Raw genomic sequence first — 13,568 nt, 5'->3', positions numbered from 1 at the left:
CGATTTATAAACAATACTATTTACGAATTTAATTTCATCATAGCAAATGTAAGAAGACACACTTGTCCAAGGATTAAAACTAACAAAAGAAAGGGATGGCTTTCGAAATGCGAAATAGCATATACTATGGAAGAATTAGAGCAGACTGAAAGATACAAGACGGCATGAGGTTCAGCTCAATGGCATGGTACAGCTGGTGAACAAGTCATTTCGTAACACATGATACAGATATATACAAATGCAGTGGCCATTACATATAAAATTATACAACAACAAAATCTGAAGATTAAGAAGGTAAAGACTTGACCACGCAGTACCGTTACATGCAATCAATTACAACTTACGTCAATAATTTATTAAACTAGGCAGATTGTTGAAACTACTATTGGTCAGTTATATTTAGACAATATAATCCTACAAGTTCTGTTCATGTGTACGCAAGAAACTGCAGACTAGGAGCACAACAAAAGCCTCCAAGGCCCTCCACTGAATTTTGCAAATCCTGGTTTGTGGTCTCAGAGATTGGATGGATGCTAAGAATAAGTTACAGCCATTTTAACTCTGCCAAGTGTACATACGACGTATTAACTGGGGTCAAAGTCTACATTGCTAAACCTGTCTCCAAGCGGTCACATCTAGGCTTCAACCTCTTGGCCAGTAGATTGGGTCTCATCATTCTCAGCATCCCCTTCTTCATCTTCATCTGCTTCAGCTAGTTTTGTCAGCTCTTCCTGAATAATTACCTTTATAGATGCCTTCCTTGGGGTGAGATCTATGTTGAATTTCTTATCTGAAAATTTGTCAGCAATTTGTTAGGCACCTAAATTTAAGTTGAATTCTTATTTTTATTTTCACGAATTATTAAATTCCTTTTATCTCCAATGTTGTTCATATTTGAGAATGGTGGGACTCTAAAACTGTAGATCCTTAACATTAATATCCTAGATCAGTAAAGAGCTTCAGTGAATGATGTAGTACAGGTTCCACCAAAATAATTATCATCAGCCAAAATTCTCAGTCACAAACACAGTAGATTCGGCTCTTAAAGCCATAAAAGTCACACCATCTGTAATCTGATAGTTGCAACTGAAAAAGGTATTATTATTAAAATGAAAACAGAAAAATGGTAAAAACGAATGGTACATACCAAGTTGCTTCAGAATGTCAGTAAATGTAGCCTGCAAAAGAGAAAAAAAGTTTTAGTTTTGAACAACATAAAACCTTCAGCATATATCAGATACCAATTTGACACTACCATTTTCATGGCCACAAGCTGGCCAATATAGTAACAGCAACGCGTATTGCAATATTAGATAGTACTTATAATCTGGTGAAGGTGGTAAAGCTATTCCTTTGTGACTGAAAGGTCACGGGTTCAAATCTGAGAAACAACCTCTTTGTAATTATTTGCAAGGGTAAGACTGCGTACAAGGATTGTATCACCCCACACTCACTAGTTGGATTTAATTGGGAAGTGATTTTTTACTTATAATCTGGTGAAGGAATCATACAGCCTTCAAAAAATAATGCAACTTCTTACCGTATTGAAGTCAACTTCTTTAAGAATTTCACATATTGTATCACGTAACTTGTCATCACTGGGGTTCAACTTGTTCTTGCCCTTTCCCTTAGCAGCCTTTTCTGCTTAATACACACAGAAAGATGTTTCATGAAATACATAATATGAAGATGTTATGTTAAACCCTATGGGAAAAAGTAAACATACTGACTTCTAAGATTTTAAGGTTAGCTTTAAGCAATTTTTTTTTTTTTTTTTTAAACTCATCACTAGGGCACTAAAAAGGTATGCAAATATAACATTTTTAGATGAATAATGAAAACACAAATGGAGTTCCAGATATCTACCTGTTTTTTCTTTGGAGGAAGACTTAGTCAGAGTCGAGGTCTTCTGCTTTCCCCGTTTTTCATTTTTCTTCCTCCTTGAAGAGACCTTCGGACTTCCCTCACTATCATCATCAGACTCTGAGTGGGTAGACAATGATTTCTTAGAAATTCTCTTTGGTGCCGAGCGAGTTTTTGTTTTGAACGTAATTTTCCTTATTGTACTTTTTGCAGCAGATTCTTTCTTTGTTGATGATGTTTTGTTAATTTTTCTAGGTTTCTTCAAATCTTCAGATTCATTATCAGATTCACTTTTGTCGTCACTTTCAGATTGCTCTGGCATTTCATCCTCAGATTTGTCAGGAACATCATTTTCATTTTCCTTCTCATTTTCTTCCTTTTTCTCTTCCTCCTCTGACTCATTTTCTGTCTCAGTTGTATCCTTTCTCTCCTCCGCTACTGAAGAATCTTCATTTTTCTTCTGACTCTGAAAAATATACCATAAAGTTTAGAAAACCGAATAACTATGGAGAAGTTCCCAATTAAAAAAAAAAAAAACTAAAGTTGCACTTATCATTTATAAAATAAGGAATAGATTATTCTACCTACCTTATCTATCACCTTTCAACACCATTAGATTAGAATCTCAAGAAGAGAGAAAAATAATAAAGGTTAGTTGAAATTTTGATCTAATGCGTTGGAAAATGGTAGATAAGTAGGCATGAAAAAAAGGTAGATAGAATAACCTATCAAATAAAATAATAGTAGTATATGGTCACCACCAGCATATACTATCCATGGGAAACCTATGAGATGCTCAAACAGGTGCTCGTTGAAACGTACACTATGATCTCAAAGATATGGTATTATAATTGAATTTCAACCCACTTACCTATGAACTGTAGGATCGCTCAAATACAAAATCAACCAATAAAACAACTATTCAAGAATGTCGTGAGGACTTGTGGAGAAAGAGAACAAACTTCTGTGAAATATTTTACTAAACTTCGTTGCTTCTCAATTCTGTATTTCTCAAACAATATACTAGACTATTTATAGGCTATAGTTTGCCTTTCTAAAACTGCAACACTAAATAGCCATAAACCACAATTAAAACCAAACTTAATAACAAAACATAACGACTGACTCTTAACTTTCAAAACTCCTAAAATTAAATGCTAAACTTATGACTCATAAACTATCCATAACTGACAAATTTAAAACCATTAAAAATTAAACTGACTGCTTAATTAAACCCATTAAAAACTAAACTGACATTTAACGTTTATTCTTAACAAAACTCCCTCGTAAACTTAAATGCTTCTGCCATCTTTCATGCCAATCATTCTTTTGCAGTTTTCCAGTAGTAACGTCGACAGTGGTTTTGTGAAAATATCTCCGACTTGGTCTTGACTTGCCACGTGTAATAACTCCACATTTCCTTCCTTTACTTGATCCCGGATGAAGTGAAAACGGACGTCAATATGCTTGCTTCTTTCATGATTCACCGGGTTCTTGGCTAACTCTATAGCCGACTTGTTATCAATACGGATCTCGATTGGGCCGACTTGTTTCTCCTCCAGCTTGCTTAGTAAGTTCCTGAGCCATACTGCGTGACAAACACACCAAGACGCAGCTACATATTCAGCTTCACAGGTCGACAAAGTCACAATGGGTTGTTTCTTCGAGATCCAAGTGAATGCCGTGTTGCCCATGAAGAATACATACCCCGACGTACTTTTCCGATCGTCTACATCTCCACACCAGTCACTTCATCAGTGTACCCAATTAACTTATAATTTTCGGACCTCGAGTAGTGAAGTCCCAATGAAGCTGTCCCTTGTATATACCTCAAGATTCTTTTTGCCGCCTTCCAGTGTGAATAACTCGGCTCCTCCATGAACCGACTTACAATCCCCACACTCAGTGAGAGATCCGGTCTTGTGCATGTCAGATAACGAAGACATCCTACCAAACTTCGGTAGTTGCTTGCGTCAACTCGATCTCCACCATCATACTTTGAGAGTTTTGAACCGGGTTCCATAGGGGTTGAAACCGGGTTGCAATCTGTCATCTTAAATCTTTTGAGAATCTCCTTTGCATATGCCTCCTGAGAGACAAAAATACCCAAGTTGTCTTGTCTGACTTCCAGACCAAGAAAATATCTCATCAGACCGAGATCTGTCATCTCAAACTCCCTTGTCATTGTTCTTTTGAGTTCTTGTATCATTCCATCATTGTTCCCCATAAAGATGAGGTCATCCACATAAAGAGCCACAAACAAAACATCATCTCCAATTTTCTTTATATAAAGTGCATGTTCATAGGGGCATTGCTCAAAACGATTTTCCTTGAAATAAGTGTCAATACGAGTATTCCACGCCCGTGGTGCCTGCTTCAACCCTAAAGTGCCTTCTTCAACCTCAGCACTTTCTTCTCTTCTCCACCTTTCATGTATCCCGGTGGCTGTTCGAGATAGACTTCTTCTTCAAGTACTCCATTCAAGAATGCCGACTTGACATCCATTTGAAATATCTGTCACATATGTTGAGCTGCTTGTGAAATCAATAGCCTAATTGTCTCCATCCTTGCGACGGGAGCAAATACCTCGTCATAATCAATTCCTGCCCTTTGCTTGTAACCCTTTGCAACTAGCCGAGCTTTATATCGTTCTATCTCCCCTTGAGCATTCATTTTCTTCTTGAATACCCACTTTACCCCAATGGGCTAACTCCCTCCAGGTAGCTCGGCTAACTCCCACGTGTTATTTCGATCAATGGCTTCTATCTCCTCATCCATGGCGTCTTGCCATTTGTTATCTCGGATGGCTTCTTCAAAGCTTATATTTTCAGAATCTGCAAGAAGACAAACAAAATGTACCTCACTTGTTGACTCATATATGTCTTGTATGCTCCGCATCCTGGGTTGTCGTACCTCGTCTTCATCATCAGAAGCTTCAGGACTTGCCGGGTTGATAACTTGTGTTGAGATCCCGCCTTCAAAATTCACCTCGGGTGAATTGCTCCAGTCCCACTCATCTGCTTCATTGAACCTTACATCTCGGCTCACTACGACCTTCTTGTTGACAGGGTCAAACAGCTTATACCCCTTTGTTTTTTCATCATATCCCATAAAAACATATTTCCTGCTTTTGTCCTCGAGCTTAGTTCTGAGCTGGTCTGGTACGTGTGCAAAGGCCACACTACCGAATACTCTGAGATGAGCCACTGACGGCTTTTGACCGCTCCAAGCTTCCTGTGGTGTTTTGTCCTCTAAACTCGAATGTGGACATCGATTCTGCTCATACACAACACACTGCACAGCTTCCGCCCAAAACTCCTTCGGCATATTCTTGTTCTTCAGCATTGACCGAACCATGTCAAGAACAGTTCGGTTCTTCCTTTCAGCAACGCCGTTTTGTTGTGGTGAGTATGGTGCTGTTAGAAACCTTCTTATCCCATGTTCCTCACAGAATGTCAGAAATGCTGTCGAGGTATATTCCCCACCTCGGTCAGAACGCACTGACTTGATGAATTTTCCTGTTGCCTTCTCAATCATTACTTTAAACTTTTTGAATACTTCAAACACCTCGGACTTCTCCTTCAGGAAATAAACCCAAGTTTTTCGTGAGAAATCATCAATGAAAGAAATGAAATATTTCTTACCGCTAAAGGATTCTGGGGTGATTGGACCACACAGATCAGTATGAATCAACTCCAGAGGCTGCTTGGCCCGAAATCTCGCCATCTTTTGAAACGTGGTCCTAGCATGCTTGCTAAGTACACAACTCTCACAAAACTTTCCTTCATAGTTGATGTCAGGCAGTCCGTCAACCATCTTCTTCTTTGCCAGCTCGATTAGACCACCATAATGTAGGTGACCAAAGCGGAGGTGCCAAAGTGACGCCTTGTCTTCCACCTCGGCTTGTAAACAGTCAACCTGTACACATCTCAAGTTCAGTTTGTACATTCGATTTCTGCCCATTTCAACTCGGACTATCAGCCGACCTCTCTCATCTTTCAAATACAATACTCGGTCCTTCATCTTAACCGAGTAACCTTTCTCCATCAATTGACCCATGCTTAAAATATTGCTTTTTAGGTCGGGTACATAGTACACATCTCGGATTGAGCCAATCAACCTGTCCTTTTGCAGGAAGCATACCGTACCACGGCCTTTTACCTCAACCTTCGAGGCATCCCCGAACGAAACATGTCCGGTCTCCACCTTTCTCATCTCCTTGAAGAAATGCTTATGTCCGCACATGTGGTTACTCGCACCCGTGTCAAGATACCACTCCATGTCATCATCTGAGTTTCCTTCATTGTGTGTCATTAACAAGACACCATCCTTCATCTCCCCTTCTGTGGCTAGGTTGGATGTCTCCTCCACCCTTTTCTCTTCTCTGCATTCTCTTGCAAAATGTCCGACTTTTCCACAGTTGTAACACTTGTCCGAGTTACAATTTTTCGCAAAGTGACCAAACTTGCCACACTTGTAACACTCGACGTTGGAATAATATGATCGTCCTCCTCGTCGACCTCTTCCTCTTCCACACCAGTTCTGTTGACTTGATTGTCCTACCTCATCATTACAACCTTCTTGACTTCGGCCTCGGCCTCTACCATTACGGCCAGTGCCTCGTCCACCGCGACCACGTCCTCTACCTCGGAAGTTTTGAGAATAGAGAGCCTTCTCATCTTTAAGTGTTGCTTTGGTCTGAAGTGCTTGTCCAAGAGTCTCCTCCTTCTTCTTCTTCCGTTGCTCATGCGCTTCAAGAGAACCGGCTAGCTCATCAATGGTGAGCGTAGCTAGATCTTTGGATTCTTTTATAGCACATACCACGTTCTCAAAGCTGTCGGTCAAAGATCTCAAGATCTTCTCCACCACTCTGGTGTCCGCTACATCTTCTCCATTTTGTTTCAATTGATTCACAATGGTTTGAACACGAGTAATGAACTCGGATACTCCTTCTGTGTCCTTCATCTTCATTCCCTCCAACTCGGCACGAAGGGTTTGAAGCCGAACTTGCTTAACTCGGTTGGCTCCTCTATAGACATTTGCCAGAATGTCCCACGCTTCCTTTGAGGTCTCCGCATTCGCTATCTTTCCAAAGCCGGACTCGTCTACAGCTCGAAAGAGCATGAACAACGTTGCCTTGTCCTTTGCACGTGTCTCTTTCAACGTTCTAGTTTGGGCCGCTGTGTATCCTGCGGTGGTCGCTGGTTCCACAAAGCCTTCCTGGACGAGTTTTCTGGTGAAGAGTTTTCTGGTGAAGAGTCATGTCTTTAGGTTTGTGTTAGTGGACATTAATGAGTTTAGAGTTGTTAGTGATGTTATGAGGGTTTATGAGACTCTTGATTAGCCTTGTAATGAGTCTCTTCATTAGTAGAGTCTCTTCATTAGTACTTTCCGTTTTTTTGTTTTGCCTATTAATAGGCTTGATGTAATGTACAATTTGGAGAATAGATTTGACAACAGAAAGTTCTTCATAGATATACTTGTGTGGTTGTCACTTGCATCTGTGTGTAGATATCAAATTCTAACATGAACAACAATTACAATAAGAGATGCTGCTAATGAACCACTGATATGCAAACAATTTAATGATATAAGCCCTGGCCAGGCCATGGGATTTTGATGGCATTTTTCTGAAATCATGCCACTTCCTTCAGCTATCGTGCCCCATGGCTGCCATTTGACAGCACTAGACATGCAAATTAGTATCTCGCAAAAATCATTTTTAGAAAGGATATGACAACCCTTTCCCGTGGGGCTCTTGATGCTCAACTCAAGTATGAGAAGAGAACCAGAAACTCGAGAAAAAATAAAGGTTAACAAACAAATGCAATTCAAAGAGTTCAAAACAAGCAGAAGTGGGATAAACACACAGTCTAATGGTAGGCTAGACTGATATTTTACCATAAGACTTAAACTTGGAAAGCACTTCACCAATTATAGAACATATCTTAAATCACATTTCAAATTTCTGCAGTTAAAGGAGTGAAATAGCACCTTCGCAGATCGTCTTGATGTGGTTCCAGATCTTGATGAACCTCGTTTAGCTGTGCGCTTGCGCTTTTTCCCCTAATTCGATAGATAATTGGGAAAACATAAATAATACGAACATGTTGCACCAGAAACATAGGTCTTTAAGTAAAAACATAACACCATGAGAGAGAGAGCGAGAGCGAGAGAGAGAGAGAAGCATAGTTGTTGTCACTCGAGGGGAATTGAAAAGGCAAAGAAAAAATAATAAACCTTCTCATTTTCTGCAAGAAGCATAGTTGTTGTCACTTGAGGGTCAACCAAAAAGTCAATCAGCTTGGCAACAATATCTTCCTGCTTATGTAGAAGATTATTAGCATCAGAAAGAACAAGGATGCTAATTCAAGCACAAAGGCATCAAGGAGATGAATGCACTACGATTATTATCAACTGCACTGGTGATTGTCTTAATGCATGCATGATGCACCTACTCAAGCATTAACACACAAATAGTAATACCATCCCCATATTCACGAGTTATAAAATTTCGTGGAAAAGTCCAGAAAGTGAAAAGAAATCACAGCATTAGCAGAAAAAAGATTTGGCAGAAAATCACTTCTCCGTAAAATTTAACATTTATCCACAACAAATGCATCAGCAGTGCTAAATCAACAAACCTTCCTTGTAGTTGCCTTCGCTAGTGGTATGTCAAGCACATCGCAGAATTCCAGTAACTTATCTTTATTACACTTGTCAAATTTTTCTTTTACTTTAGTCATTTGCTTTTCCTGCAGTAACAATATTGATTTTAGAAGCTTAGGAAGACAAGGAATAGCTATATGTCTATATGCATAAAAGTACGCATTCATTAAAGAAGTTACTACAAACAAGTCAATAACACCCTACATTTTGTTAATATATGACTTGGTTGCAAATTACAAGTTTTAGCAGTGGTTACCTCATTTTCATGCCACACAAAACCAGAAAATCTTGATATATTACTCTTGATCTGAACTGCCTGCAAAGCGCAGAAGAATAAACAATGAGTCACATAGAAGCACAATAACATCTCTGTGACGGTCAATTTCATTATCTCAGTTAAGTGTAATCTTTTATCAGTCTAAGCATGCACTATCATATATCCTTAAAATAGAGGTGGGGTAATATATATGTTGACGGGAAACAAGTAGTGGTGTAAAATGACAGAAAAAAATAGATAGTTCACAAAGTAGGATATACCTTCCCTCTCCTACCAAAGAGGACTGTGTGGAGCAATTTCAAAGTATCATCAGTCTTCCTTCTGGATAATTTAAAAGCCACTAAAGCAGAAAATGCAAGAGCCATAAAGTTATTAGCTGTTCTGAAGAAGCAGAAACAAGCATCCACAGCATAAAATAGGTAAAGATGACAAAAAAAAAATACTTTATATAACTGGTCAACTTAATATAAATCCACATAAAAGTACCTAAAAAACATTTTTCACCAGTATCCATAACCATAAGATAAGAACTTACCCAGGTCTACCTTAAAAGAGACGATACGGAACAAAACAGATAACTTGAAACTATATTCACAGGATACAAAAACCCCAGAAGACAAATAAGGGTGCCTTTGGATAAGCTTGAAAAAAAAAACACCTTTATGATATAGCTTTTTTGAGAGCATTTTTCAGAAGCTACTATTTCTAAAACAATTTTTTTTGATATTTTTACCCCCGCCCCCTCTTATTTTTTTTGAACACTTATCCAATCATCATAAATTTTTTAAATATGTTTTAAATTAAAAAAAAGGCTAAAAAAAAAACATAAAAAGATACTCTTCATGTACCATGAAATGTGGGACTTCTTTAAAATGTCTACAACTTTGCTGGAACTTGATTTTACCCTTAATACAGAGAACACCATATTTCTAGACACCTGATCCATAATATAAATCCAATAGGGATCATTTACTGCTTCACCATCACCATCTCATGCACCAAGAATACTAGGTTAGTACAAGATTGTCATTTTCTTGTCAGTTTTTGTATTTTATGCAGAACAAGTTCTTCTCCAAGTAAAGCTGTCATAATAACGGTTTAAAGGTTTGGCCTGCAGTCTTGACAGACAGAAACACAATGCTGCATGCACAACAACTATGTCATCAAATTTCCCAACTCTGTATGTTTATCCTAATGCACCCTCCTATTCCATCTGGAGTCTGGGTGCTCCTCATTGATTTAGTATTAGCAGGAGCCCTAATTTACTATGGGGCGAGACTCAAAGCCCCATAATTTCCAATTCAAGAAACAACTCATGAATCAGAACCCCATCCCCATTTTCCAAATTGTAAATGAAATCATAGGATAAGGTAAAAAAATTGATGAATAGTTAAAAATTTAATACAACATTTCAGTTCTTCTCTTTTTTATGCCATCATACATTCACTCATTGAACAATATTTAATTCATTCCTTTTCTTAATTTAATTTATCATAATTCAGCCAAAATATATCATAAAAGTTTTATTGATTCAGTTAAATAAATTTTCATTTCATCCCTAACATATCAATTCCTCAATTGCGGGCCTATAGATTTTCTTTCCTTCTTTGATTTTTCATTTCATTACTACCTTAAATTAGGTTAATATGCCTACAAAGTGCCAAGAGTTATCATTGTAGAGGGAAAAAAAGAATTGCATCCTGTAGTCATTGTAGTGGGAGCAATAATTATTAATTCTAAAAGATTGTTATATATATATATATATATATATATATATATATATATATAATTCTCATTTAACACGAGAATTCAAATTTTCCTACACACCCTTCGATTTCCGTACTGACACGAGTCCTACATATAATTTTTTCTAACACATGGGTCCCACATGCTTTTTATCTCTACAACATGAGAAATTCTCATTTAACATGAGAAAATCAAACCCCATATATATATATGAATTTAATGTTTCTCAAGTTGTAGGAGATAAATTTATCTCCTACGCTCACATAAAAATGTTGGGGCCCTAGAAGAGAGAAAGAAAAAATATGGACCCCACACACTTTTATATGTGTGGAGAAAAATTTATCTCCCTAATTTTCTCTTTGAGGCGAGTCGGCCCCTCGGGTATCCCCATAAGCTTACACTCTTTGAGCCTGTTATGAGACTAATCCCAAGTAGGGGCTTTAGTCACAATGAAAACTCTTTGCCCCCTCCTCAAAGGTGTATTTGGTGAGAATCGAACTCAGTTTCTCCCCCCACAGGCAACAAGGTCACGGCGAGACGAGCCGTTTCTCATTAACGATAGGTGTCAAGTGGAAGTACAGTGATGTATGCAGCTGAGGCATCCTAACAGCTCCGCACTTGGCTACCCAGCGTTTACCATGGGCACGATAACTGGCACACCAGAGGTGCGAGACGAAGAGAAAGAAAGGTCTATCTATTTTTTTTTTTATTCCGTTAAACCAATTATTCGTTATTGGAGCAGATCATCGACATATTTTAGCTCGACGGAAATTTTTTTATTTTTCTAAAGATTCTCTCAAATAGAAATAGAGAACGAAGTAACTAGAAAAAAGCCTATGTTGCCAACTGAGCTACACTCGGGTCCATCTTATATGTTTAATAAGCAAGACTATATCTTCTGGTTATGTAATTTGATCAACCCAGGCTACTTTTCTTCTTTTACCCCTAAACATTTAGACTAATATGCTTGAAAACTCCCAAGTTTGTCCCACTATTATTATCACTGAAAGTACAGTAGGCACAAAAGGAGGCATAAATTTTTTAAATCCAAAAAAGGATGCGTGCAGCTAGTCAACAAGAGAATTAAATGAGTAGAAGATAACGGACTTGCTAAAATTATCATTAAAGTAACTGCATATGTTGTAAGTCTAAATTGTTATTAGATAAACTTAAATGTACGGTTTTTAGATTAATGGGTCTCTAGAAGTTTTATGTTTAGGAATTAATGTTGGTTAAGTGTTATGGGGGTTTGGTTTTGATATTTGTTAAATGGCTAAGTTTTCTACGGTTTATGTTTTATTGCGTTTAATAGCTTTTAATAGGTGTTTAAGTTATTTTTTAGCAAGCTACCATATAAGGAGATGTAATCGTCATAGAAAGTACAGAGCAAGAAAAGAGAGTTTGATAATAAAGAAAAACTTTCGTAGATTATTCGTTTGGTTGTCTCTTGCATCTGTGTGTTGATACCTTAACAAATTGGTATCAGAGCTATGGAAAGGGGGAGTGATATGGCACTACCTAAGTTGACGAAGGAGAACTACGAGAATTGGTGCATCCAGATGAAGGCTCTTCTCGGATCCCAGGACGCTTGGGAGAATGTTCAAGCAGGTTTTGTAGAACCACAGGACACTGGAGGCTATTCGGCGGCTCAAACTAAAACGTTGAAAGAGACGCGTGCAAAGGACAAGCTGGCGTTATTCATGCTCTTCCGAGCTGTGGACGAATCCGGGTTCGAGAAGATAGCAAATTGTGAGACCTCAAAGGCAGCCTGGGACACCTTGGCAAATGTCTATAGAGGAGCTGACCGGGTTAAACAAGTCCGGCTTCAAACCCTTCGTGCCGAGTTGGAGGGAATAAAGATGAAGGACACGGAAGGAGTATCCGGGTTCGTTGCCCGGGTTCAGGGAGTTGTGAACCAGTTGAAACGGAATGGAGAAGTTATACCTGACACCAGAGTGGTGGAGAAAATCCTGAGATCTTTGACAGACCAGTTCGAAAACGTGGTTTGTGCGATAGAGGAGTCCAAGGATCTGTCTACACTCACTATTGATGAGTTGGCGGGTTCTCTTGAAGCGCATGAACAAAGAAAGAAGAAGAAGGAGGAGACTCTTGAACAAGCGCTTCAGACCAAAGCAACAATTAAAGATGAGAAGGTTCTCTATTCTCAAAACTTTCGAGGTAGAGGACATGGCCGCGGTGGACGAGGTACTAGCCGTGGTGGTAGGGGCCGAGGCCGAAGTCAAGAAGGTTGTAATGATGAGGTAGGACAATCAAGTCAACAGAACTGGCGTGGAAGAGGACGGGGTCGTCGAGGAGGTCGGTCACATTATTCAAACATTGAATGCTACAAGTGTGGCAAGTATGGTCACTATTCAAAAGATTGTAACTCGGACAAATGTTACAATTGTGGCAAGGTTGGACATTTTGCAAGAGAATGCAGAGAAGAGAAAAGGGTGGAGGAGACATCTAACCTAGCCACAGAAGGCGAGATGAAGGATGGTGTCTTGTTAATGACACACAGTGAAGGAAGGTCAGACGATGACATGGAGTGGTATCTTGACACGGGTGCGAGCAACCACATGTGCGGACATAAGCACTTATTCAAGGAGATGAGAAAGGTGGAAACCGGACATGTTTCATTCGGGGATGCCTCGAAGGTTGAGGTAAAAGGCCGAGGTACGATCTGTTTTTTACAAAAGGACGGGTTAATTGGCTCAATTCGAGATGTGTACTATGTACCCGACCTAAAAAGCAATATTTTAAGCATGGGTCAATTGATGGAGAAAGGTTACTCGGTTATTATGAAAGACCGGGTATTGTATTTGAAAGATGAGCGAGGTCGGGTGATAGTCCGAGTTCAAATGGGTAAGAATCGTATGTATAAACTGAATTTGAAATGTGTACAGGTTGAATGTTTACAAGCCGAGGTAGAAGATAAGGCGTCACTGTGGCATCTCCGGTTTGGTCACCTACATTATGGTGGTCTAACCGAGTTGGCAAAGAAGAAGATGGT

General features: G+C 38.9%; 1 protein-coding gene across 1 annotated transcript; it reads right to left on the bottom strand.

Annotated features, from left to right (window-relative positions):
- Positions 1-164: 164 nt before the first annotated feature.
- LOC133292342 (DEK domain-containing chromatin-associated protein 4-like) lies at positions 165-9,174 on the bottom strand. The gene is made up of 9 exons (XM_061490750.1): positions 9,070-9,174; positions 8,789-8,848; positions 8,508-8,618; positions 8,104-8,184; positions 7,858-7,929; positions 1,867-2,329; positions 1,541-1,641; positions 1,148-1,178; positions 165-790 (listed from the first exon to the last, which is right to left on the bottom strand). Exons 1-9 carry the CDS (start codon positions 9,172-9,174, stop codon positions 636-638), a joined length of 1,179 nt encoding a protein of 392 aa, XP_061346734.1. The 3' UTR covers positions 165-635.
- Between the last annotated feature and the right edge of the window lie 4,394 nt (positions 9,175-13,568).

The sequence above is a fragment of the Gastrolobium bilobum genome, unplaced genomic scaffold, assembly GCF_033153095.1.
Source record: "Gastrolobium bilobum isolate Gb01-03AN ecotype WA unplaced genomic scaffold, APGP_CSIRO_Gbil_v1 utg2134, whole genome shotgun sequence".
Lineage (NCBI taxonomy): Eukaryota > Viridiplantae > Streptophyta > Magnoliopsida > Fabales > Fabaceae > Gastrolobium > Gastrolobium bilobum.
The sequence above is the reverse complement of the archived record's forward strand: the minus strand, read 5'-3'. Positions and strand labels throughout refer to the sequence as shown.

Coding starts and splice junctions, on each gene's coding strand:
- LOC133292342 (XM_061490750.1), bottom strand. CDS start 9,174: ATGGCTCTTGCATTTTCTGCTTTAGTGGCTTTTAAATTATCCAGAAGG. Junction 8,619..8,788: donor TTGTGTGGCATGAAAATGAG/GTAACCACTGCT, acceptor TTGTTACTGCAG/GAAAAGCAAATGACTAAAGT. Junction 8,185..8,507: donor CGAAGGCAACTACAAGGAAG/GTTTGTTGATTT, acceptor CTACATAAGCAG/GAAGATATTGTTGCCAAGCT.